Genomic DNA, 27,104 nt, shown 5'->3' on the forward strand with positions numbered 1-27,104 from the left:
CCCAGAAGTCTCAACATCTGCCAAGCTGTGATCTGCTGAGACGCTTGAACCCTGGAGACCAGAGACAGAAGGTTGTCCGCTCTTGGCTCGGGAAGATAGGCATAAGCTGTCTTCGTGCACAACAGAGCCCCTATGAATTCCAATTTTTGAACCGGGTTGAGATGGGACTTTGGGTAATTGATTACAAACCCTAGTAGTTCCAGCACTTGAATAGTCATCCGCATGGACTGTAAAGCTCCTGCCTGGGAGGTGCTCTTCACCAGCCAATCGTCGAGATAAGGGAACACATGCACTCCCAGTCTGCGTAGGGATGCTGCAACAACTGCCAGGCACTTGGTAAATACCCTGGGCACAGACGCCAAGCCAAAAGGCAGCACACAGTACTGAAAGTGCTGCGTTCCCAGCCGAAACCGCAGATACTTCCTGTGAGCTGGAAGTATCGAAATGTGAGAGTAAGGGGCTCATTTTCAAAGCACTTAGCCTTCCAAAGTTCCATACGTTTCTATGGAACTTTGGAAGGCTAAGTGCTTTGAAAATATGCCTCTATGCATCCTTTAAATCCAGAGAGCATAGCCAATCGTTTTCCTGAATCATGGGGAGAAGGGTGACCAGGGAAAGCATCCTGAACTTTTCTCGAACCAGATATTTGTTCAGGCCCCTTAGGTCTAGGATGGGACGCATCCTCCCTGTTTTCTTTTCCCAGCCCTTCTTGCCCTGGTGGAATGGGCTCGACCGCATTGGCGCTGAGAAGGGCGGAGAGTTCCTCTGCAAGCACTTGCCTGTGCTGAGAGCTGAAGGACTGAGCTCTCGGTGGGCAATTTGGAGGTTTGGATTCCAGATTTAGGGTGTATCCTAACCGGACTATTTGAAGAACTCACCCGTCGGAGGTTACAAGAGGCCACCTCTTAGAAAACGAAAAAACTAAGAAATAAAGGAACTAAAATGTGTTTTTTTTTAACGAACCCTCAAAAAAGGGTAAAAACAAACTTCGCAGAGAAGAGAAAAGAACTTTCATTCCTGAGGCCTAGAGGACGCAAAGCGCTGGTTACAGAACTCCGTGTCTCCTCAGACGCGGAAAAGAGAGAACTGAGGAGCTTGAGCGCGCGACGGGTGGGAAATCGTGTTCGCGCATGCGCAGTACAGGCGCCTCGCGCGGTAGAACACTCCAGAAGAGACTTCTGCGATTTTTTACTAAAATCTTCCGGGGGCCAACGTGACATCACCCACATATGAGAATATCAGCCTGCTTGTCCTTGGAGAATCACCCATTCCCCTTCATCATCTTGATAGTCCTTCTCTGAACCTTTTCTAGATGCGGTGAACAGAATTGCACACAATACCTGAGATGTGGTCGTACCATGGAGCGATACAAATGCATTATAACATTCTTGATTTTGTGCTCCATTCCTAATAATTATCTCTCAGAACAAATTAACCAGATAACTGAATATGAAAACTCCCTGTTTTTGAAGGTATGTGACAGCCACTGTTATGCATTTAGTGAAAACTCTGTGCAGAAGAGGTGGAAAGGCAATACTTGGAACTAGTAGAGTTGAGTTTCAAAAGTGAATCCAAGGTACTTTGAATGATGGTGAAGATATGAGTGCAGGCATTCTTTAGGTCCAGAGAAGCTAACCAATCTAGCAAATAAGCGGTAAAACAGTTACCAAGGAGTTCATCTTAAAAGTTTCCTTTTTTTTAAAAAGTTGTTGAGGAGAGGATCATGTGATGAGCTGAGGAGCAGCCTCTTCCCTTAGCTTCTGGCTAATTGCTGCAATATCAACCCCTAAAGCTATCATTGGTGATTTTTCCTTGAAGCTTCAGGAAAAATCACCATTGATACTACTTTATGGACAATTTTTATCTAAAAAGGCTAAAAGATAAAGACAAAGTGCAGCCTACAGCACAAGTGGATTTTAAGATGGCATCAGATGGGCCCTCTGGCAAGGTGAGCAAGCAACTCCTGGGTCAAATTAAAGAAATAATGCTGAGTGCTCTGGATGACACACTTAGCCCCATTAAGAAGCAACTTGTGGGCTCATTCAGTCTGTAGCGGATTTTAATGGAAGCGTGGAAGAGCTTGAGACTCGTGTATGTGGAATGGAAGAGACCACAAAGGCCCTTCAGTCTGAGCTGTTGCGCCCGTAGGGGTTGGTGGCCGTTCATGAATAAAAACTGGATGATCTATAGATCCCGCCAGAATAATGTTAGGATTGTGGGCTTACTTCCTTAACTTTGCACATAGGGAGCATTATCTTGCGGCAATTTCGGCAGAGGAAAGATCTTACCTTCGATAACCACCGCATATTTATTCAGGATTATTCCTCATATTCCTCATCGGTAATGACAAAATGAAAAGCCTATATGCCAATTTATAAACTTTTGGTGGACAAATAACATTCGTTGTACACTACAATATCCTGGCCGTGTTTCGCCCAACAGGGCTGCTTCAGGGGCTACACAACACACTTTTACTGTGAAGTGTGATGAATATATGTTGAATGTGCTGGTGTTAAATATAGAGAAGTTCACTTTGATTTGGAAAAAAACAGCTGGATCAGGGATGCCGAAACCAGAATGCTGACTCCGAGTCAATCCAACAGTCACATATCTCTGATCGCGCGATCAGAGATATGTGACTGTTGGATTGACTCGGAGTCAGCATTCTGGTTTTCGGCATCCCTGATCCAGCTGTTTTTTTCCAAATCAAAGTGAACTTCTCTATATTTAACACCAGCACATTCAACATATATTCATCACACTTCACAGTAAAAGTGTGTTGTGTAGCCCCTGAAGCAGCCCTGTTGGGTGAAACACGGCCTGTGTCGGGCTGTTTGTGTGTATACATATTGTGCAATTTTTCCATTAATAAATCATTTTTTGCCTGTTAAACGATCTGCTCTGTTCGTTTTCCATCTTGGAGTTTGCAGACTGTCTGCCTTTGTGCTTTCTTGGACACTACAATATCCTGCCAGGCTTCAAGCTGTGTATGGAGACAAAGTAAATTTCTTTGATACTCCGGAGCTGGCTTCTGAGCAGGTGCAAGCATGGTTGTCAGATGCAGCAAACAGAACAGAGAGCCCATGAATCTTGATGGCACAGTTTTGATACGGAGAGACTGACACTGACTGCTCCTACATATATTTCTATAACAAGCTTACTTGATCGGCAAGAGATTATTTTACATTTGGGCGGGAACAGGAAATCTATTTGCTTCTCACTTACTAAGAGCTGTATTGTTCACTTACAGCTTGCTTCTTTTAATAACTTTACATCGTACTATTTATAATGTGTGGTGCTCTCCAAGTGTTTACAGGGATTGTCAGACATTATTTTGCTTTTCACTCTTCTTGCTATCGAGATGGGATTTTATGCCGTAGTCAGTATGCTGTTGTTTGCAAATAATGTTATTCCTGTATCTAATAAAGGTTACCCTGCACCAGCTCTGCTTCTTTTGTGTGCCAGGGCTTGGTTTTGGGTAATGTATGAATGCTCTGAGTGATTGTGATTAGGATGGTGTGAGTGGGTAGGTATGAATCTATAACTCTCTCGTCCACTTGTATGAGAACCAGTAGGGATGATGTCTGGATGTGATAGATAGTGGACTATGAAGGGTGCTAGATTTCATTTGCCCAGTATGCTGTTCAGAGATCTAAGAGGGGTTGTACATGGCTATTGGCTGGATGGCATTATACATGATCTGAGAAGAGGAATGCGAAAAAGTATTTGGGTTGGGATTTTGAGGGGGCTGGTAAGCGGGAGGGGGTTATGGGGCAAGAAGGAAATGGGGATTGGGTTTGGTGGAGGTGCTTTTATGTTTTTATCATTGGAAGTGGGCGACATCTCTGAATGGAAAATTCGCTGTGGGGGTGAAGGTTGAGCATAAATACAAATAAACAACAACTCCAAAGGGGAGGTGGGCGGGTTTGTGAGAACAATCAGCCTGCTGTCCTCGGAGAATACCTGCTATAGGTAAGTATCTTTGCTTTCTCCGAGGACAAGCAGGCTGCTTGTTCTCACATGTGGGATATCCCTAGCAACCAGGCTCACTCAAAACAACGAACCTTGGTCAATTGGGCCTCGCAACGGTGAAGACGTAACTTAGATTGACCTGAAACCATAAACAACTAACTGAGAGTGCAGCCTGGAACAGAACAAAATAGGTCTAGTGGGGTGGAGTTGGATTCTAAACCCTGAACAGATTCTGTAGCACCGACTGCCCAAACCGACTGTCACGTCGGGTATCCTGCTGAAGGCAGTAGTGAGATGTGAATATGTAGACTGATGACCACATTGCAGCCTTGCAAATCTCCTCAATGGAGGCTCACTTTAAATGAGCCACTGACGCAGCCATGGCTCTAACATTGTGACCCGTGACATGGCCCTCCAGAGTCAGCCCAGCTTGGGCGTAAGTGAAGGAAAATGCAATCTGCTAGCCAATTGGAGATTGTGCGTTTTCTGATGGCGACTCCCCTCCTGTTGGGGTCGAAAGAAACAAACAACTGGGCGGACTTCATCCGCTCCACGTAAAAGGCCAATGATTTCTTGCAGTTCAGGGTATGCAAACTGCTTTCGCCAGGGTGGGTATGAGGATGGGGAAAAAATGTTGGCAAGACAATTGACTGGTTCAGATGGAACTCCGACACCACCTTCGGTGAGAACTTAGGGTGAGTGCGGAGGACTACTCTGATGTGATGAAACTTAATATAAGTTGCATGCACTACTAAGGCCTGAAGCTCACTGACCCTACGAGCTGTACAGCCACCAAGAAAATGACCTTCCAGGTCAAGTACTTCAGATGGCAAAACTTCAGTGGCTCAAAAGGAGCTTTCATCAGCTGGGTGAGAACGATGTTGAGATCACATGACACCGGTGGAGGTTTAACTGGGGGCTTTGACAAAAGCAAACCTCTCATGAAGCGAACTACTAAAGGCTTTCCAGAGATAGGCTTACCCTCTACACGGTGATGATAAGCACTAATCGCACTAACCCTTACGGAGTTGGTCTTAAGACCAGACTCTGATCAGTGTAGAAGGTATTCAAGCACGGTCCGTGTAGGACAAGAAAAATGATCAAGAGCCTTGCTGTCACACCAGATGACAAACCTCCTCCATTTGAAAGAATAACACTTTTTCGTGGAATCTTTCCTGGAAGCAAGCAAGACTCGGGAGACACCCTCTGAAAGACCTAACAACATCCAGGCCGTGAGAGCCAGAGATTGGAGGTTGGGATGTAGAAGCAACCCCTCATTCTGGGTGATGACGGACGGAAAACAGTCCAATCTCCACGGTTTCTTGGAGGACAACTCCAGAAGAAGAGGGAACCAAATCTGACGAGGCCAAGAGGGCGCAATCAGAATCATGGTTCCGCGGTCTTGCTTGAGTTTCAGCAAAGTCTTCCCTACTAGAGGTATGGGAGGATACGCATACAGGCCTGTTCCCCAATGTAGGAGAGAGGCATCTGACGCTAGTCTGTTGTGGGCCTGAAGCCTGGAACAGAACTGAGGGACCTTGTGATTTATTTGAGTGGCAAAAAGATCCAGGAGTGGCCTAGTGGTTAGGGTGGTGGACTTTGGTCCTGGGGAACTGAGGAACTGAGTTCGATTCCCACTTCAGGCACAGGCAGCTCCTTGTGATTCTGGGCAAGTCACTTAACCCTCCTTTGCCCCATGTAAGCCGCATTGCGCCTGCCATGAGTGGGAAAGTGCGGGGTACAAATGTAACAAAAATAAATAAAATAAATCCACCGAGGGGGTGCCCCACGCTTGGAAGATCTTGCGGATTACTCCCATGTTCAGTGACCACTCGTGAGGTTGCATTATTCTGCTCAGTCTGTCGGCCAGACTGTTGTTTACACCTATAGAAGCATGCCGTGACGGTGCGCCCAAAGCCACATCTGAACTGCTTCCTGACACAGAGGGCAAGATCCAGTGCCCCTCTGCTTGTTGGTGTAATACATAGCAACCTGATTGTCTGAATTAAAATGATTTGGTTTGACAGCCTATCTCTGAAAGCCTTTAGAGCGTTCCAAATCGCTCGCAGTTCCAGGAGGTTGATCTGAAGATCCTTTTCCTGAAAGGACCAAGCCCCTTGAGTGTGAAGCCCATCTACATGAGCTCCCCACCCCAGGAGGGATGCATCCGTTGTCAGCACTTTTTGTGACTGAGGAATTTCGAATGGACGTCCCAAGGTCAAATTGGATCGAATCATCCACCACTGAAGGGAATTCCGAAAGTAAGTGGGCAGTTGAATTACATCCTCTAGATCCCCCGCAGCTTGATACCACTGGGAAGCTAGGGTCCATTGAGCTGATCTCATATGTAGACGTGCCATGGGAGTTACATGAACTGTGGAGGCCATGTGCCCCAGAAAACATCTGCCGAGCTGTGATCTGTTGAGACACTCGAACCATGGACACCAGGGACAGGAGGTTGCCTGCCCTTGCGTCAGGAAGATAAGCTCGAGCTGTCTTTGTGTTCAACAGAGCCCCAATGAATTCCAACTTCTGTACTGGGATGAGATGGGACTTGGAGTAATTGATCACGAAACCCAGTAGCTCTAGCACCTGAATAGTCATTCGCGTGGACTGTAGAGCGCCTGCTTCCAAGGTGCTCTTCACCAGCCAATCGTCGAGATAGGGGAACACATGCACTCCCAGTCTGCTAAGCGACGCTGCTACTACCGCCAGATACTTTGTAAACAATCTGGGCGCAGACGCCAGACCAAAAGGCAATACACAGTACTGAAAGTGTTGAGTTCCCAGCCGAAATCGAAGATAAGTCCTGTGAGCTGGAAGGATTGAGATATGTCCAGAGATATGTCCTTTAAGTCCAGAGAGCATAGCTAATCGTTCTCTTGAATCATGGGAAGAAGGGTGCCCAGGGAAACCATCCTGAACTTCTCTTGAAGTAGAAATTTGTTCAGGCCCCTTAGGTCTAGGATAGGATGCATCCCCCCTGTTTTCTTCTGCACAAGGAAGTACCTGGAATAGAATCCCAGCCCTTCTTCCCTTGATGGAACGGGTTCCACCGCTTGGGCCTGTAGAAGGGCGGAGAGCTCCTCTGCAAGTACCTGCTTGTGCTGGGAGCTGTAGGACTGAGCTCCCAGTGGGCAATTTGGAGGTTCAGATTCCAGATTGAGAGTGTATCCTAACCAGACTATTTGAAGAACCCACCAGTCGGAGGTTATATGAGGCCACCGTTGGTGAAAAAATATCAACCTCCCTTCAACCGGTAAGTCGTCCGGTACAGACACTTTTATTGCGGCTATGCTTAACTGGAGCCAGTCAAAAGCTCGCCCCTTGCTTTTGCTGGGGAGCCGCAGAGGCCTTAGGTGCATGCTGTTGACGAGAACGAGCATGCTGGGGTTGAGCCTGGGCAGGCTGCCAAGAAGCAGGAGTGTACCTACGCCTAGAATAGGAATAGGGAGCACTACTCCTCCCGCCAAAAAAACTCCTAGATGAGGAGGCAGTAGCAGAAGACGTCCGGTGGGAGAGAGAATCCATAGCATCATTATGCTTCTTGATCTAATCAACTAGATCCTCTACTTTTTCACCAAAAAGATTATCCTTCCGGCAAGGAACATCTGCCATTCGCTGCTGGACAGAATGATCCAGGTCAGAGACACGCAGCCGTGAGAGTCTGCGCATCACTATACCTTGAGCAGCAACCCTGGATGCCATGTCAAAAGTGTCAAAAATACCCCTGGCCAGGAACTTTCGACACACCTTCTGCTGCTTAACCACCTGGCGAAAAGGCTCGGCCAGCTCCGTAGGGAGCACATCAACCAAGCTCGACAGTTGCCGTATCGAGTCCCGCAAGTGCACGCTCGTGAAGAGCTGGTAAGACTGGATCTTGGCGGCGAGCACAGCAGCCTGGTACGTCTTCCTCCCAAAAGAGTCAAGAGTTCAAGCCTCTCTGCCTGGGGGCGCCGAAGCATAATCTCTAGTACTCCTGGCTCTCTTGAGGGCGGTGTCCACCACCATGGAATTGTGGGGTAACTGAGACCTCATCAATCCAGGTTCACAGTGGATCCGATACTGGGATTCAGCTTTCTTCGAGACCACGAGGCCAGACAGAATGGCTGACCAGTTTCGCAAAAGGACCTTATGCAAAGGAACTGTCACAGCCTTTTTAGGTGAAGAAGAATAATCCAGGACCTCGAGCATCTCAGTCCTGGGCTCATCCTCAACCTCCACAGGGAAGGGAATAGCTGTAGCAATTTCCTGGACAAAAGAGGAAAAGGACAGACTCTCCGGTGGAGATAGTCTCCTTTTTGGTGGAGGGGAAGGATCAGAGGGAATCTCAAGGACTCATCAGGAGAGAAGTACCTGGGATCCTCTTCTGACTCCCTCGAATGCTCCTGCTCAGTATCAGATAGAACCTAAGTCAAGGTGCTTCAACACTGAACCTGCCTCGATGCCGAGGAACGATGTCCTCTAGACGATGTCGAGAGGCCGATGCCCGATCCGACTGTGGCGAAGCTCCCTCCACCAACGTCGAAGGGGAGTTGACCTGGGTGGCAGCCGACGTGGGTGCCGCAAGCGGCATCGCTGTCAGGGACCTCGCCACAGGCGAAGGGCCAGACACCGCTGCAGCAGCAGGTACAGAAGGCGCAAGCACCTCCGACACCGAAGTTCATTGTCGTAGCAGTCCCTCCAGAAGTTCTGGAAACAAGGCCGGATGCACTCGTCGAGGGCCACCATCGGAGAAGGCTGCGGCATCGGTGGAACAGGCAGTGTCAGAATCCGTGGAGGCTCGGGAGCAGATACTGGGCTGCTAGGAGACCAACGCATTGGCATCTCCTGTCTCGAGGGGGAGCGATCCTCTCAGCACAGACGCTTCTCGGGTGCCGACTTTCTCGATGCCCCGGAGCTCCCGGTACTGTGTGTCGAAAGAGAACGATGACAGTGCTTCTTCGCCTTCGCTTGACGACCGTCATCGAGACTCCTCGGTACCAATAAGGAGGATGTGGAATCATCATGTCTCCTTGGGGCCGGGTCCAACGAAGGTCGGTCCCAGGAGGCCTGCATAACAGGAGGCCTCAAGGAAGGTGGAGATCCACTCGACGCCTCACTGCTCCCAGCGCAAGTTGGTCTCTCAGCAGCCAGTACCTTTCTTTCCGACGTCGATGCTCCTGTCGATGTTGACACTGACGCTGCCGACCTCGGCACCGATGTCGATGGACCGGACTGAGCCCCAAAAAGGTTTTCTCATTGGGCTTCTCGAGACGCTTGGGTCCGCTTCGTCATATGAAGACACAGACTACAAGCAGCTGGGCTATGGTCGGGCCCAAGGCACTGGATACACCAGGCATGGGTATTGGTACCTGAGATAGTCCGGTTGCACCACGTACAACGCTTGAAGCCAATGGGTGTCTTTGATGACATGGAAGGAAAAACGGCTTCTGTGAAATCAAACGACGCGATTGTGCCAAAAAAGAGAAGGGCACAAAAAGGGAGAAAACCCGACCATGCGGTCTAAAGGCCGGCCACATCGAAAAGAAAGTAAACTTAAATTAGAGGGAAAAAACTCTAAAAGTAACTACTGGGAAATTTTTCTTTTTCTTTTTAAGAAAATGACTAAAATAATAAAAGAAATAGTTGTCAGACTCTGCTTCTGGGCCAAGAACGAGGACAGCAGAAAAAAATCCTGTCACCTCGTCGCGGACAAAAAAGAACTGAGGAAGCACACTCACACGACGGGCGGGAAGTCGTCTGCGCATGCGTGGTGTGTGCGATTCGCACGCTAGAAGACTCTAGCAAAACTTTGCTTTTATTTTGCTGGCAAAATGCCAATTCCTGGGCCGACGCAGACGTCGACCCACATGTGATAACAAGCAGCCTGCTTGTCCTCGGAGAAATATCTGTTACACTGGCTAAGACCATATCTTTATTGTTAACTAGTTGGATGTTACCATCAAGGAATCATATTTAATGTGTGATGGGAGGAGTATTGGGATATTTTTTTTTTTTTTTGGTAGGAAAAGAAAGGGGACATAGCGTCTACATGTGCCGGTCCTCTTTAAGGACTAGTGGGAATTGGGGATGGGATAAGGGGGAAGTGGGTGGAGGACAGGGTGAGGGTTTTGGGCATAGGGGATTTGGGAAGGGATACTTTCTGCAAGGGGTGGGGGAGAAAATATCAAATTCAAGGTTATATTTACTGTATATTTTTTTTTAGGTTTCTGCAGACACAAGGGTGGATGGGCTTCAGGGAGGGAATGGAAGCTTCTCAATTCCAGCCCTCTCTGACGGGTGGCTGTTCAGGTGGTACAGGGAGGATGCCAGCTTCTCCCTGATATTACATCTATTTTTTTTTGTTTGTATGTATGACGTGGTCGGCCTATTTGGTTAGAGTATTTATTGTTTACTGATATGTATGTTTGATTGGCTTGTTAATATTCCTGTGGCTTGGAGACCAGAATCCACTGCAAGCCAAATCATTACTCACTAACGTTTAATAATGCTGTTTTGCATATTTATTTTCTGTATTTTCATATTGGATTGTATAACTAGTTCGACTTGTTCTTCATGTTGGCAACCGGAATAAAGATAATTGTTAAAAATAAATAGTTGTTGAGTTTTTCCCAGATCCAATATGGGCCAGAATCCACTTACCTCTTGAGGATTGGAAAATACCTGGAATAGAAGCCATGGCCCTTTCCAGAAGAGGTATCTCTTTGATTGTGTGAACCTCTGATAGGCACTGTAGCCTCTGTTTCAGCACAGTGAGCTGATGGCAGAGATGGTTTGAAGTGGCTGAAGGGGGCAGGGTGAAGAAGGTGGAGAAAGTATGTGAATTTAGCATGGAACTCTGAGATAAGATTTTAAGTACTCATCTGTCATGATTGCTTGCCACACCTCTCTGAAAAAGTGAAGCCTGCCTCCTACTGGACGGACTTCTACAGTTTGTGTGCCATACAAAAGACAGATGTGGATTAAGGAACCAAGACCAGTGCTGGACAGACTTCTACGGTCCAAGTACTGCAAATGGCAAAACACAAGTGTGGATTAGGGATCCAAGGCCAGTGCAGGACAGACTTCTATGCACTGAGTCCTGCAAACAGCAAAAGACAGATGAAGATCCAGTCTGTGTACTGTATATCACTTTATTATCATAAGTTTCGAGTAAGGATACTATGGATCTCAAAGGGGAGGGGAAACATTTTACTGTTGAGATTAGCAAGTTAAATACTGCAGGCAATACTTCTGGTTATAAAATATTCTCCCAAGACTGCATCATATTTAACTACCTAACTGTGTTTTAAGCCTTTAAGAGGCAGATGCACTAAAGCTAAATGAGCCTTTAATGACCCTCCAACGAGGAAAATTTGATCCGTTGCATGCATCAAAGGGCTTTTACCGAGGAAGCCAGCAGCTAACGAAAACGGAATGGAGATGAGCAATTAGTGTGAAAACCCCATTGAAACGACATGCACTAACCTTTTACGATTGCCTTTACGCAGGAAAAAGGCAGGAAATCTAACGAGAGGTCTGGACCTCTCGTTAGGACAGCTCTGTGCCAGGAAAAATCATTAAGTGAAAAAATAAACAAACTTTGAGCCAATCCCAGCGCATTATCAGAGCTAAAAGCGCTGTGATTGGTCCAAAGGACGTCAGAAAACTCATCAAATAAAAAAAATAAAAAAAGGATCGGGAGGGGGCAAGGGCGCTCATCAGGAGCGTCCTGTATGGACGGCCTTGCCCCCCCCCCCCCCGCTGCTCCCCACTTTCCGCCGCTCCCCCCCCCCCGAAAAAGCAAAATTCTACCAGCCCCAGCCCCCCTCCCTTCCTCACTACTCTGTCTCCCCTCAGCTCCGCCTCCCGACATCCTCCGCCCTGTGCCCCGCCCCCTCTTGGGGTCGTCGCCGCCATTCCCCTCCTCCATCGGGCCCCCCTCCCTCTTACCGGGCCCGTGCAGCGCCTCTCTCCTCTGTCCGAAGGCGCTGCACGGGCAAGAAGAAAGCTGATGCCTGCCTTCGCCCAGCATCTGTCGCGCGTCTCTCTCCTCCTGCGCCCGCCCCTGTCTGACGTCAGTTACCTACGTAGGTTACCGACGTCAGACAGGGGCGGGCCCAGGAGGAGAGAGACACGCGACAGAAGCTGGGCGAAGGCAGGCATCAGCTTTCTTCTTGCCCGTGCAGCGCCTTCGGACAGAGGCGCTGCACGGGCCCGGTAAGAGGGAGGGGGGCCCGATGGAGGAGGGGAATGGCGGCGACGGCCCCAAGAGGGGGCGGGGCACAGGGCGGAGGATGTCGGGAGGCGGAGCTGAGGGGAGACAGAGTAGTGAGGAAGGGAGGGGGGCCGGGGCTGCTAAAGGAACGTTTGCTTTTCTTCTTGCTTTTTAATTTAGAATGCAGGGGGAAGTGGGGCGGGGGGAACGGCGACCACGGGTGGGGGTGGGGGGGGCAAGGACGGCCATACAGGACGCTCCTGACCAGCGCCTTTGCCCCCTCCCGACCCTTTTTTTTTAATTTTTGTTTTGATTTGGGAGCCATGTGCTTGTGTTTTGACTGTGTTTTGACTGTTTGTGGCATGCGCAGAGCAGCTAACGTAACGCTTGGCTGCTCTGCGTATGATTTGGGGGCCGATTAACGATGTGTATTGTGATTCTTTGATACATTGTACGTTTCAATACCGATCTCAGCATGTGTGACTTTTTTCTTCGTTATTTTAAAATCGTTAGGGACTTTAACGATTTAGATTTTTTTACGCTTGGTTGCTGCATCTGCCTCTAAAACTGCATTTATTAATTCTTGGAGTCCATTTCTCTATTTTGGCCAGCAGGTGGTGCATGTTATGTTTTAAGCTGTTACAAAGAACTGAACTTTCTTTCTTTTAGTTAGCTGTCAGATAAAGGAAATGCCTATAGTGATGTAACCAGTTTTTTTTTTTATTTTTTTATTTGTTGACTGGGCTCTGATTGGTCCAGGAGCTCATTTTCATTTGAAGTGTACTGGCTTTTGCTCCAGTTTCAGCCTGGGAGAAGAGAGAAAGCTCTTTGCTGAAGCCCTGTACAACAGTTATACTTGATAGCTGGTGAGCAGCTATATGTCCTGATCTCCCCAGGTACTTTTTAGAAAGTAAAGAAATGTTTAGTTAGTGTTATAATTGATTCATTTTTCAGTTACCTGTTATTGTTTGCTGATTGCATATTTTTTTGTACACTGTTCAATTTTTAAGACAATAAACAGTTTCAGTTTATCGCCTCTTTGTCTGGATTGATAAATAATCTTGGTAACTTGTGTGTTGGGTCTGTGAGTGCTTTCTGGGAACTGTGGAATCACTGGGAGTGTGGCTCCAGTAACCTAGAAATCACTGGAGCCAATTTGAGAGTGGGAGACTCACCCAGTTATAACCCAGTCGGTAGGAGGAGGGTGCTAGTGTAGAGCACGAGCAGCAGGTGCAGGCAGACCTGAGCTATGCTGGGGATAGACCCTCTAAGTGGCTGTGGGGTAACCCCAGGCGGGTGGCTAGGCGTTTCGTGACACCTATATGTGGTTGGTGTGATGGCCGATTACCAACCAGTGTTTAAGCATGAATGACTATAACCTGAATAGAGCGGCACGTTCAGCTTTGCCTTTGTTGGGCAGACTGGATGGATTATGTGGGTTATCTGCCATCATTTACTGTGTTACTGGTGGGTTGTAAAAAATTATGTGCTATGATAGCTGCTGGTTTTAAGACTGGCACAATCTACAGAGTTGGAGTTGTACCCAGCAGAACCAAATATGAAAACACATTCATGCTGCTCACCAATGGAAGTGGGCACAACAGCTCCTTGTGACCTTGGGCAAGTCACTTAACCCTCCATTGCCCCAGGTGAAAAAAACTTAGATTTGAGCCCCCTAGGGACTGAGAAAGTACCTGTATATAATGTGAACAGTGCTGCGTATGACTAGTAGCGCTATACAAATGATTAGTAACAGTAGAAATGCGTTTTGTCACTTGCTATGAGTTTATTAGTGGTGTCTGCTCTACCTGTAAATATACCTGTGAAGATACCCGAGAGTTAATGAACTTGTCCTCTTGAGAAAGCCAGACAGGGCAAAAGAAAGTAGCGTGGGGGAAACAGTCTCATGCATCACAAAAGTACTCACTGATTAGCCTTCTGGAGTTCTTTCTGTTTTTGCAGATTGATGTCCACGTACTTGAGTACTCTGCTCTCTGGAACCCACTCATCCCAGCTGAAAAGAAGAAAAGCTATCAGTGCAGGAATAGAGACATTCAGCAGTGATACAAACATGCTGAGTTGCTCCCATCTCTTGCACATACTCTCTCACAAGCTTTGTCCAAAGCTACAAAGGTCACAGAAATACAACAGACATTCCAGGCTATTTTACAGCTGTGGTGCCTTAGCTTGCACTGAACTAGTTTCAGGCGGAGCAGCAGTAGAAGAACTGGGGAGTAACTACCTGTTTGAAGGAACCACTCATCTTATGCAGAGAAAAACCAGCTTAGGCAGGGAAATACCTCTCCTTCGCCTACACACTGCTGATGCCCATTTTCTTTAGCATTAGGGAGTATCATCACATGACCTGAGAAAAGTGCTAGGAGTTCTGCAGGAAAACCCAGCTTGACCTGCTGTGATATTCTGTATGTTTGCATCTGCTTTATTTAACGTCAAATATTTATAGACTGCCTTCCTAGCCCAGAAAGGGACCTCAATAAAACAAATGTAGCATATTAAAAAGATTAGGTAAAACAGAGAACAACCATATCCAACATATCACATTACATGTAATCTATTCAATGAATCCTGACTCCAGGCATGTGATATTCTCCCCAGATTTATTTTATTTCAGTCATACTCTCCATCACCACGTAAGCTGCCAGGGCCTCATGGTTAGTGCAGCAGGCTTTGATTCTGGCAACCTGGGTTTGATTCCCACTGCGGCTCCTTGTGACCTTGGGCAAGTCACTTAACCTTCCATTGCACCAAATGCTAAAAAATTTGATTGTGAGCCCCCTAGGGACAGAGAAAGTACTTGTATATAATGTGTACAGTGCTGCATATGACTAGTAGTACTATAGAAATGATTAGTACATAAGTACATAAGTACATAAGTAGTGCCATACTGGGAAAGACCAAAGGTCCATCTAGCCCAGCATCCTGTCACCGACAGTGGCCAATCCAGGTCAAGGGCACCTGGCACGCTCCCCAAACGTAAAAACATTCCAGACAAGTTATATACCTAAAAATGCGGAATTTTTCCAAGTCCATTTAATAGCGGTCTATGGACTTGTCCTTTAGGAATCTATCTAACCCCTTTTTAAACTCCGTCAAGCTAACCGCCCGTACCACGTTCTCCGGCAACGAATTCCAGAGTCTAATTACACGTTGGGTGAAGAAAAATTTTCTCCGATTCGTTTTAAATTTACCACACTGTAGCTTCAACTCATGCCCTCTAGTCCTAGTATTTTTGGATAGCGTGAACAGTCGCTTCACATCCACCCGATCCATTCCACTCATTATTTTATACACTTCTATCATATCTCCCCTCAGCCGTCTCTTCTCCAAGCTGAAAAGCCCTAGCCTTCTCAGCCTCTCTTCATAGGAAAGTCGTCCCATCCCCACTATCATTTTCGTCGCCCTTCGCTGTACCTTTTCCAATTCTACTATATCTTTTTTGAGATACGGAGACCAGTACTGAACACAATACTCCAGGTGCGGTCGCACCATGGAGCGATACAACGGCATTATAACATCCGCACACCTGGACTCCATACCCTTCCTAATAACACCCAACATTCTATTCGCTTTCCTAGCCGCAGCAGCACACTGAGCAGAAGGTTTCAGCGTATCATCGACGACGACACCCAGATCCCTTTCTTGATCCGTAACTCCTAACGCGGAACCTTGCAAGACGTAGCTATAATTCGGGTTCCTCTTACCCACATGCATCACTTTGCACTTGTCAACATTGAACTTCATCTGCCACTTGCACGCCCATTCTCCCAGTCTCGCAAGGTCCTCCTGTAATCGTTCACATTCCTCCTGCGACTTGACGACCCTGAATAATTTTGTGTCATCGGCGAATTTAATTACCTCACTAGTTATTCCCATCTCTAGGTCATTTATAAATACATTAAAAAGCAACGGACCCAGCACAGACCCCTGCGGGACCCCACTAACTACCCTCCTCCACTGAGAATACTGGCCACGCAATCCTACTCTCTGCTTCCTATCTTTCAACCAGTTCTTAATCCATAATAATACCCTACCTCCGATTCCATGACTCTGCAATTTCTTCAGGAGTCTTTCGTGCGGCACTTTGTCAAACGCCTTCTGAAAATTCAGATATACAATATCAACCGGCTCCCCATTGTCCACATGTTTGCTTACCCCCTCAAAAAAATGCATTAGATTGGTGAGGCAAGACTTCCCTTCACTAAATCCGTGCTGACTTTGTCTCATCAGTCCATGTTTTTGTATATGCTCTGCAATTTTATTCTTAATAATAGCCTCCACCATCTTGCCCGGCACCGACGTCAGACTCACCGGTCTATAATTTCCCGGATCTCCTCTGGAACCCTTCTTAAAAATCGGAGTAACATTGGCTACCCTCCAGTCTTCCGGTACTACACTCGATTTTAGGGACAGATTGCATATTTCTAACAGTAGCTCCGCAAGTTCATTTTTTAGTTCTATTAATACTCTGGGATGAATACCATCAGGTCCCGGTGATTTACTACTCTTCAGCTTGCTGAACTGACCCATTACATCCTCCAAGGTTACAGAGAATTTGTTTAGTTTCTCCGACTCCCCCGCTTCAAATATTCTTTCCGGCACCGGTGTCCCCCCCAAATCCTCCTCGGTGAAGACCGAAGCAAAGAATTCATTTAATTTCTCCGCTACGGCTTTGTCCTCCTTGATCGCCCCTTTAACACCATTTTCGTCCAGCGGCCCAACCGACTCTTTGGCCGGTTTCCTGCTTTTAATGTATCTAAAAAAATTTTTACTATGTATTTTTGCTTCCAACGCTAATTTCTTCTCAAAGTCCTTTTTTGCCCTCCTTATCTCCGCTTTGCATTTGGCTTGGCATTCCTTATGATCTATCCTGTTACTTTCAGTTGGTTCTCTTCTCCACTTTCTGAAGGATTGTTTTTTGGCTCTAATGATTTCCTTTATCTTACTGTTTAGCCACGCCGGCTGACGTTTAGTCTTTTTTCCCTTTTTTCTAATACGTGGAATATATTTGTCCTGAACCTCCAGGATGGTGTTTTTAAACAGCATCCACGCCTGATGCAAGTTTTTTACTCTGCGAGCTGCTCCTTTCAGTCTTTTTTTCACCATTTTTCTCATTTTGTCGTAATCACCTTTTCTATAGTTAAACGCTAGCGTACTTGATTTCCTAGTTTCACTTCCTTCAATGCCAATATCAAAACCGATCATATTATGATCACTGTTATCAAGCGGCCCTCGTATCGTTACCCCCTGCACTAGATCATGAGCACCACTAAGGACTAAGTCTAGTATTTTTCCTTCTCTTGTCGGCTCCTGAACTAGCTGTTCCATGAAGCTGTCCTTGATTTCATCAAGAAATCTTATGTCCCTTGCGTGTACAGATGTTACATTAACCCAGTCTATATGCGGGTAATTGAAATCCCCCATTATTATTGTGTTGCCCAGTTTGTTTGCGTCCCTGATTTCCTTTAACATTTCCGCATCCGTCTGTTCGTCCTGGCCAGGCGGACGGTAGTACACTCCTATCACTATCCTTTTCCCCTTTGCACATGGAATTTCAATCCACAGTGATTCCAAGGAGTGTTTTGTTTCCTGCAGAATTTTCAATCTATTTGATTCAAGGCTCTCGTTAATATACAATGCTACCCCTCCACCAATCCGATTCACCCTATCACTACGATATAATTTGTACCCCGGTATGACAGTGTCCCACTGGTTATCCTCCTTCCACCAGGTCTCAGAGATGCCTATTATATCTAATTTTTCATTTAGTGCAATATATTCCAACTCCCCCATCTTATTTCTTAGGCTCCTGGCATTCGCATATAGACATTTCAAACTATGTTTGTTGTTCCTAAGTACATCATGCTTAGTACTTGACAGTATTAATTGGCAATCTTTTGTCTGATTTTTATTGTTATTTAAAGATACCCGATCTACTACAATCTCTTTTGCAACCTCACTATCAGGATACTCTATCTTCCCTGTTATGGTGATATCTTTGAAAGATACCTTATCCCGAACCATGCTCTTTTGAGCGACTGTCGGCCTTCCCCCCATTTCTAGTTTAAAAGCTGCTCTATCTCCTTCTTAAACGCCGATGCCAGCAGCCTGGTCCCACTCTGGTTAAGATGGAGCCCATCTTTTCGGAATAGGCTCCCCCTTCCCCAGAATGTTGCCCAGTTCCTAACAAATCTAAAGCCCTCCTCCCTGCACCATCGTCTCATCCACGCATTGAGACTCTGGAGCTCTGCCTGTCTCTTGGGCCCTGCGCGTGGCACAGGTAGCATTTCAGAAAATGCTACCCTGGAGGATCTGGATTTCAGCTTTCTACCTAAGAGCCTAAATTTTGCTTCCAGAACCTCTCTCCCACATTTTCCTATGTCATTAGTACCCACATGTACCAAGACAGCCGTCTCCTCCCCAGCACTATATAAAATCCTATCTAGGTGACGCGTGAGGTCCGCCACCTTCGCACCAGGCAGGCAAGTCACCAGGCGATCCTCACGTCCACCAGCCACCCAAACTTGTAGTAGTAGTAGTAGTTAGTAGAAATGCATTTTGTCACTTGCTATGAGTTTATTAGTGGTTTCTGCTCTACCTGTAAATAACAGACTGAAAAAGACCTTCTCTTAACCGTGGTGTATTACTGGACTAACTCCCTTAAGAAATCATGACTCCAGTACCTTATCAAAGGCAGTCTGTGAATGACACTGTGCCCATTCTTTCTCAACTCCAATGTGCCAGCAGGTACTAAGCTAACTAATAAGCTGTCAAATCAATTCTTTTTACATTTTAGGTATATGACACTCCACCCATCAGAAGCAAAACTTAGCTTCCTGTGATATCTCCTGAATTGTTTTGTTGGAAACAGGTTAAGATCTTTGTACATCAGACTACAGAAAGATGTTAAGCATCCCTTATATGAAGGAACGGTAAAAACAGCTCACTCAAGGGTTCCTGAACAGCCTGCAGCTCAGAGTGTTAACCATGCTCTTAGTCCTGGCTGCAAATCCTCACACCAAACCCTGGAGTCTGGCTGCTGTGAGGCCTCCAGACATTTTCTTTAGATTTAGGAACCACAGGCTAAAACCTCTACTCCCCATCCCTGCTGTGATCACTGAAGTTTGGGACTGGGGACCTCATCAGTTCCAGCTCCTCCTTTAGGGTTTTATTTACTAAGTGAGAAAATGAAAGCTTAGTAAAAACAGATTCTTGATACAGGTCAATGGCAAAAATATACAACTAACAGTTCCCCTCCCCACCCAGTCTCACTCCCCCCCCCCCCACCCTATCGTTACCCAGTGTCTCTCTCTCCCCCCCCCCCCCCCACCTCCATCCCACCTCTCTTTTCCTTATCCCACTATCTCCCTCCTTCCTGAAATCGAGCACCTTAACCTCTCTTTCCAGCTAGCCCTCAACATCCAGGAACCTAGTTCCTCCCACTCCAGCTGGATCTCAAGACCTAGCAAGGCAGGTGTCCCCCAAAGAGCCATCCCCCCAAGCCAGCTACCAACCCAGAAATTCCACAACTCCTACTCCCACAAGTCAATCAACCCCCACAGCTTTTACCCCTACAAGCCAGCCAGTCCTTTCCAGCTCCTACTCCTGCATGCCAATCCCCCCCCAAAAAAAAATAAAAAACAGCTTTTATCCTTGAAGTCAGTCCATTCCCCAGCATATAAACCAGTCAGCCCCAACATCTCACCCCTAACCCCCCCCCCCCAAAGCCAGTCAGCTATTCCCCAGCCCTTAACCCCCACAAGTGTCAGCCTCCTCCAGCCTGTACCCCAGTATGCCATCCAGCCCACCCCCAACCCCTATCTGTACCCCTACAAGCCCTTATCTCCACAAGCCATCGGCCCCCTCCAGCCATACCAGTACGCCCAATCCACCTGGCCCTGAGCCCACTCCGCTCCAGTTCCAATTCCCCCCAGCCTTTACCCCCTGCACACACCAGTCAGCAGTCAACGAGGCCTCACGCTTAGCTCCCCTCCACACCAGTCAGCCTCCTTCCTTCCCCTAGCTGGTTCTCAGAACCATTCACCCTACTGTCTGCAGCGGCAAGAGCAGGAGCTTGTTGCATCACTAAACTATTTGTATATCTCGCAAGATCAGCTTGAGAGTTCTTGCTCCGTGTGGCTCAAAAGACCACAGCTCTGGCAGCTGAAAATCCCAGGTGCCAGAAGCAGATTTCTGATTTGTCGAGCCCTGTTGTAGTACATGCAGCTGGAGACCACTAGGTCCTGTCTTCATTTGTTCTGTGCACAAAAGCTAACTGAAGACACTGCTAGAAGGTGAAGCAATGTCACTGCAAGATGCTCTCTAGAGTTAGGTCTTCTTTAGGGTTAAGAGAGTCTGATCAGGACATCATCTGTTTCTTGGTTCTTTAAAAGCTTCTCACATGTTATTAAAACTCCGCCAACGATGTTTTGTCTGTAAACTCTTCCACTACCCAACCCATTTACCTCTTGATCATCAGTGACCGAACCAGTTCCATAAGATCAGACCTTAATAGCTGAAAAACATACCAAATACTCACTTTTTATTCCACCCACTGTAATGGATGAAGTACTTCACTTGTTTGTCCTTTATGGCAACCTTTACACACTACAGAAAAAAGCAGGGAAACATTTCAGAGACCAAACAAGTATTCATGGAAAAAAGCACTGTCAAGACTTGATTTAAGCATAAATCACAGATACTAAGACATTTATAGAAGAAAAGAGGTGCCATTCTGGGTCAGTGAGAGAAGCCAATGCAGACCACTTGCAAGTAGCCAGCAAATGCTAATGGGGAGCTTCATTCATTATTGCTCACTCCCAGTTGCCAGTGGTAAGAGGCAGCGATCCCCAGATCTCCCTGGCAATTGTAAAGTACTGTTAAAATTCTGACACTAGGGTTGTAAGGGGGTTACACTCTTATTATTGGTCAGCCCTGGCTTAACAGTACATGACAGCCACGGCCCAGCTATATTCTGAAATCTTAAGATACAGAATTAATTCCTACGCATCTGGATGTAGTCTAGGTTGAGGTGAAGAGATGTGATATGACATATTAGGTAATTCTTTTGCAGATTTGGGAGGTGATTTTAAGTAATGGGGTTGATAAGGATTTCATATGTCTGAGTCTACTGATGTTTTTGCACCGCCCTGAAATATAAAAAGCAGTAAAAAATGTCTTATTAGAACTAAATGAATTCTTTTTAATAGGCCTGTCTTCTTCAGAATCACAGTCTTTCGTGCAGCTTCTGGTCTAAGGCCAACCTGCACCTTCATTACTAAGGAAAACTCTGCACTATGCCACACAGTAATGTTGCTCATGTGTAACAGATGTTTTCCAAAGGATTAGGGTGGGTGACATTATCCAATGGCACAAGGGCAGAACAGATTTACCATAGCTCAAAACTTCATAGTTTGAAGCATGTGCAGCAGGTCTCCTCAGCCAGTTGCAAAACTCAATGAATTAGGCAACTCCTGGGAAGGAGAGAGAGAGACTGTGTGTCTGATTTTATTTATTTCAGCTGCTAAGCAAATGGAAGGGAAATATAGCAGAGAGTGAACAGGTATGGACATTGCAACAAGTACAGGTCAAGGAGGCAGAGGAGAATCAGCTATCTTCACCATATGCGAGCTGAAACAGCAAGGACAGAAGCAGCATTTGGGAGCAGTGGAGTAGGTTGGACAGAATCTGGAGCATTATGGAACAGTCCTTTAAATACGAGGGTGAGATTCTTATGTTTGAGGCATACAGAGAAAGGAAGCCAGTGCTCAGATGGTATCATGATTGAAACACTGAGTGTTGTGCAACAGTTTGACAGAGGTAGATTAAACAGGACTGATTCACAGAACACAGTTGCCTGTGAGCAACATTGCTTTTTCCATCAACAAACAGAACTGAGTCAGGCACACAAGTGGGTGACTCCCAAGCTTAGGGCTACTCGGACTCTCTGTACTTTTCACAGTTTTAAGAAGAGCCCACACCGACAGAATGCAACAGTTGTTAGGTCAAAAGGCAAGAACCCTTATTTCATCATCCTCACTTTAATATTCCCTTATCTCTTGTTTGTCCTGTTTGTCTGTCCTAATTAGACTGTAAGCTCTGTCGAGCAGGGACTGTCTCTTCATGTTCAGATGCACAGCGCTGCGTACGTCTAGCAGCGCTATAGAAATGATGAGTAGTAGTAGTAGCAGATGGCCAGAACAGCTTCACTGAAGGTACTGTCTGCTGCTGAAGCTTGATTCAGGCAGTATGCAAAGTAAAGACATGAAGAGAGCATTGCTTTGCAGATAGATGGTAACAAGCTATGTAGAGCCCAACCAAACCCAGGATCTTCAGTTTCAGCTGAAAACAAATCCGCAACTGAAATTGGCCGCTCGGTTTCAGCAAAAACTGAAGCCAAAAATGAAACCGGCCAGGCCCCACCCCATGCCACTCAACACATCCAGCCTTCCCACCTCCCCCCAGCTTACCTCAGGTGCCCTGGTCATCTAGAGGCCTACCCAGTTCAAGGGCAATTCACAGTGAGTTACAAAATGGCCACCATGGCCTTCAGCCGCAGTCTTGTGAGACTGTCGCTGAAGGTCTTGGCAGCCATCTTGGGACTGGAGCTGGTATAAGCAGGAGCAAAACTGAGGCTGTGTATGGCAGCAATAGTGGGTGGGGGTGGGAGAGTTTTTGGGCTGGTTTTGGTGCTGAAACTGACATTCGGTCAGTCTCTAAAGCTATGCAGACTTTAGCAAGGTTACAGAGGCTGCAGTAGCTCTGAACTGATGTGACTTCGCTCTATATCTGAAAGGAGCATCTACTTGTTGAAAGAGTCGAATGCACAAAGCTAGCCAGTTCGCCAGTGTTCTTTGTGTGACTGGTGTGCCAGTCCTGTTGGGATCGAAAGGAAATAAACAACTGCATAGACTTTCCGACTGACTCAGTTCTTTTACGGTAGAACGCGAGAGTGTGCTTACAATTCACACTGTGAAGGGCTTTCTCAGTGGGTTTTTACAGGGATGTGAAAAAATATTTACGTACCTCCCTCCTGATTTCCCTTATTACTGTATATATGTCACACTGAATGGTTTCTGATCTTTAATCAAAATGCAATATTAGACAAAGGGAAGCTGAGTAAATACATAAATTTTAAAAATATTACTTCATTTAAAGAACAAAGTTATCCAACACTCATATCATCCATATGAAAAAATAACTGCTCCTTTAATTACTCAACCAACTGACCATATTTAATTCATAATTAGATTCAGCCAATTGAACACAGGCAAACTAAATCCAAGGCAGCCCTGTTGTATGTAAACCTCTCTATATATATAATTTGAAAGTGAAGCAGGCCACCACAACATTTTAACAAGAACGTTATGACATGATCAAAGGGAATTCCAGAAGAGATATTTCTCATATCAGCCTGGAAAGGGTTACAAAGCCATTTCTAAAGCTCTGGGATTCCACTGAACCACAGTGAGAGCCTTTAGCTCCAATTGGAGAAGACTTGGAACAGAGGTGAATCTCCTAGGAGTGGCTGGTCTGCCAAAATTACTCCGGGTGCAGCAACGACTCATCTGGAAAATCACAATATATCCCAGAAGAGCAGCCAAAGCACTGCAAGCCTCAGCTAAGGTCTGTGTTCATGACTCCAAAATAAGAAAGAGACTGGGCAAAACTTGGATCTGAGGGAGATTAGCAAGGCAGGAACTGCCACTATCCAAGAGTAACATCAATGCTTGTCTCAAATTTGTAACAAACACAACTGGATATCTAAGCCTTTTGCACTATGGACAGATGAGTCAAAAGTGGAACTCTTTGGATAACACAGGTCCCCATTAGAACTGGCATAAAGCAAACACAGCATTCCACAGTAAGATCATCATAGCCACTGTCAAAATGGTGGTGGGTAGTGTGATAGTATGAGGATGCTTTCCTACCTCAGGACCTGGAAAACTTGCCATTATTGAAGGAACTGTGAATTATGCACTGTCCTAGAAAATTCTGAAGGAGAATGTCTGGTCATCTGTCCATGAGCTGAAGCGGAAGTATAATTGGGTTAAACAGCAAGACAATGATCCAAAACACAAAAGCAAGTCTACATCTGAATGAATGAGGAGAAACAAAATTAAAGTTCTGGATTGGCCTAGTCAAAGTCCTGACTTGAACCCAACAGAGATGCTGTGGAAAGACCTGAAACAAGCAGGTCATGCTCGGTAACCAAAGAATGGGTCTGAATTAAAGCAGTGAAGCAAAGAGAGTGGGCTAAGATTCCTCAACGGCAAATTACAGGGAAGTGTTTGATAGCAATCACTGCAATCAGCTATCAAGTTTTAAATAAATGAATGAATGTTATGTGTCTACTCAGGTTCCCTTTGGGTAATATTGCTTTTTCAAGATCAGAAACCATTCAGTGTGTCATATACAACGCAATAGGGGAAATTGCTGTTTTAAATGATTTTGGAAAAATGTAAGAAAGTACTACTATTTTCATTGATATGGAATGGTGATGCTGCCTTTGGCAAGAATTTAGGGTGTGTTAAAAAAAGCAACCTTGTCAAGAGTTCATAGGTTACCAATAATTGAAGCTTGCTCACCCTTCTAGCCAAGGTTACTGCAATGAAAGAGCACATCCTAGATGAAGAAATTCAAAGAAGAGGACTCTAATGGCTCAAATGATGGTTTCATTAATGAAATTAGTACCAGTCAAGGTCTGAAGGAATGAAGAGGGGAGCTTCTGTACAGGAGACTTGAAATGGAGATGTCACTTCATGAAATATGACAAAGTACAGTGGGAAGCTGGGAGGTTATCTACTGGAGCATGGTAGGCAGAGTGCGCACCGGGGTTTTACTTTCTTACTGAGTATGTTTGAAGGTCTCACTGATAACAGAAGTGCAGATACATATACTGAAAAACAGCAGGTAGACACTTTGCAGGATTGTGACCATTAGCATAACACCAAGTAGCAAATCAATTCCATTTGAAAGAGTAGCTACATCTAGTAGATAGTCTCCTGGCAGCTACAAAATATCCTGAACAGGTTGCGGTAAACCAAACATTGAGATTATTTAATTTCCAGCTTCTGAGGGCCACAGACTTCAAGTTAGGATGAAGAAGAGCTCTCCTTCTTGACTTATCAGTGTCGGAAATAGATTGAGCTTCGTGGAGGTATAAGAGCCAACCGCTTGAAAGTGAAAACCAGTTCTGCTGAAGCCTGTAGGGTACAATAAGAATCATGGTGCTGGCCCTCTGCTGAAACTAGTGAAGAATTTTTGCAATGTAGGGGATTGGCAGGTCCGTGGGGACAGAAGGACAGAGCAAAAGTTTGCGCTAACTGCCACCGGCTAAATTAGACCTGGATATTTAATTATGGGCCACATCCAGGCACCAGCATTGAATATCCAGGTCTTCTGCGAACCTGAAGTTACACGGGTGCCAGCCGGTACTCGAATATTTAATTGGGCAAATATAAAACTGCATTTCATGTGGCCCTATCTGCCAGATTAGGTATGTGGGTACCAGCATGAATACTGCTAGTGCCCGCATAACTTCTGGGTCTGCCCTGACCCCTCCACGGCACTGACAGATTTTGCTGAGGTGGCTAGAGCCGATATTCAGCAGCACTGTTCGGTTAAGAACTGCTGATCATCAACAACTGCCTCAGTGTGGTTTTAGTTGGCAAGATCATCTCCTGCACACGTAAACCATGTTGAGTATCAACCCCTTGGTGTTTTTCTGCTGGCAAAAAGGATGATCTGAGATGTTTTCCCATTCTTAGAAAATGGAGTTGAGAAGCAGTGTGTTGAAGGAGTCTGCTAAGCTTGTCAGCTATTTGGTTTTGAACTCCGGGGATATAAGTCCCTTGAATGTTTATATGGTTGGCTATGGTATATTCACCAATTTTTGCTGTCTCTCAATCCAGAGGCAGAGAGCCTGTTCCTCCTTGTTGTTCACCAAAGCAGCAAAATGCTCAAAAATCAGTGAAAAGAGTAGGACAAACATTAAAATAACTCAGCCGTCCTTAATCATTTTCAATTGTCAAGCTGGAATTTATAAGCAATTATACATGAAATTATACATGAATCTAACAGTTGAAAAGACCTTCACAAGATAAAATCCCTACTTAGTCCAGACCAATGTTCATAATGTCAGTCATATAAGCCTCCTCTTCCGAAACATCTTATCACTTGTATATTCATCTTCTAAAATAAAATCAACTTCAGTGTCCATTTCTTTTGTGTCACATCACTCTATTCCAACCACTGTCCATGTCCACCATAAACAAATCTATAATCGGTCAACTACTAAATGTAAATGTTTTGTTGGGAAAGCTTTGATTCATACTGTTCACTAGAGCAGGAAAAACAAACCAAGAAGCTGAGGAGACTATCACGCTTTGGAAAGGCCGCACATGCTCAGAACTGTGAACTCAAGTGTTCCTGACTCAATCTCGCTTATCGATGAAAAATTTGATGAAAATGACAACACGGCAGTTCTCAAGTCTTTATTCCACATCAATGACAATGAACTGAGCCACTAAATCAGAAAAGGATGTATATGTAAGACTGAATTATATACTAAACCACATGCTAAAGAACGCATTCTTTCCTATCCTGTCCAAAAAAGTATGGGCATATCACAGAGATGATGCATTCCAAGCTCCATGAAGGAGAACGAGCTTTGCCGGTATAAAAAGCACCCCAACATTCACAAGTGGAAGAAAACTGTGCCCCTAGCCTGATACAGAATATTACAGGAAGCATTGCACAGTAGCTGCTCTCTCACTCCTACCACCACTTTCAACTGAAAGAGTCAAAGAGAAAATTATACCTTAGCTTCATAAAGGAGAGGTCCGTGGAAACACAGCACACGCTCACCTGCAAGAGAAGGTGAAAAGGTGCTTTCAGTTAAATCTGTTGAGCT

At 45.8% G+C, this 27,104-nt stretch overlaps 1 protein-coding gene across 3 annotated transcripts in view; it reads right to left on the reverse strand.

Moving 5' to 3' along the window:
• MORF4L1 (mortality factor 4 like 1) overlaps positions 1 to 27,104 on the reverse strand; it is a 99,221-nt gene that overhangs the window by 24,116 nt on the left and 48,001 nt on the right. For 2 of the 3 annotated variants that reach the window (XM_030189818.1, XM_030189817.1), the window contains exons 2-4: positions 27,012 to 27,058; positions 20,730 to 20,797; positions 14,100 to 14,186 (exon numbers count right to left, since the gene is read on the reverse strand). In XM_030189818.1, coding sequence (XP_030045678.1) covers positions 14,100 to 14,186; positions 20,730 to 20,797; positions 27,012 to 27,058 — 202 coding nt within the window. The remainder of the gene's footprint in view (positions 1 to 14,099; positions 14,187 to 20,729; positions 20,798 to 27,011; positions 27,059 to 27,104) is intronic. The other variant, XM_030189819.1, reaches the window with a different exon arrangement.

Source organism: Microcaecilia unicolor, chromosome 1, assembly GCF_901765095.1.
Source record: "Microcaecilia unicolor chromosome 1, aMicUni1.1, whole genome shotgun sequence".
In the NCBI taxonomy this organism is placed as follows: domain Eukaryota; kingdom Metazoa; phylum Chordata; class Amphibia; order Gymnophiona; family Siphonopidae; genus Microcaecilia; species Microcaecilia unicolor.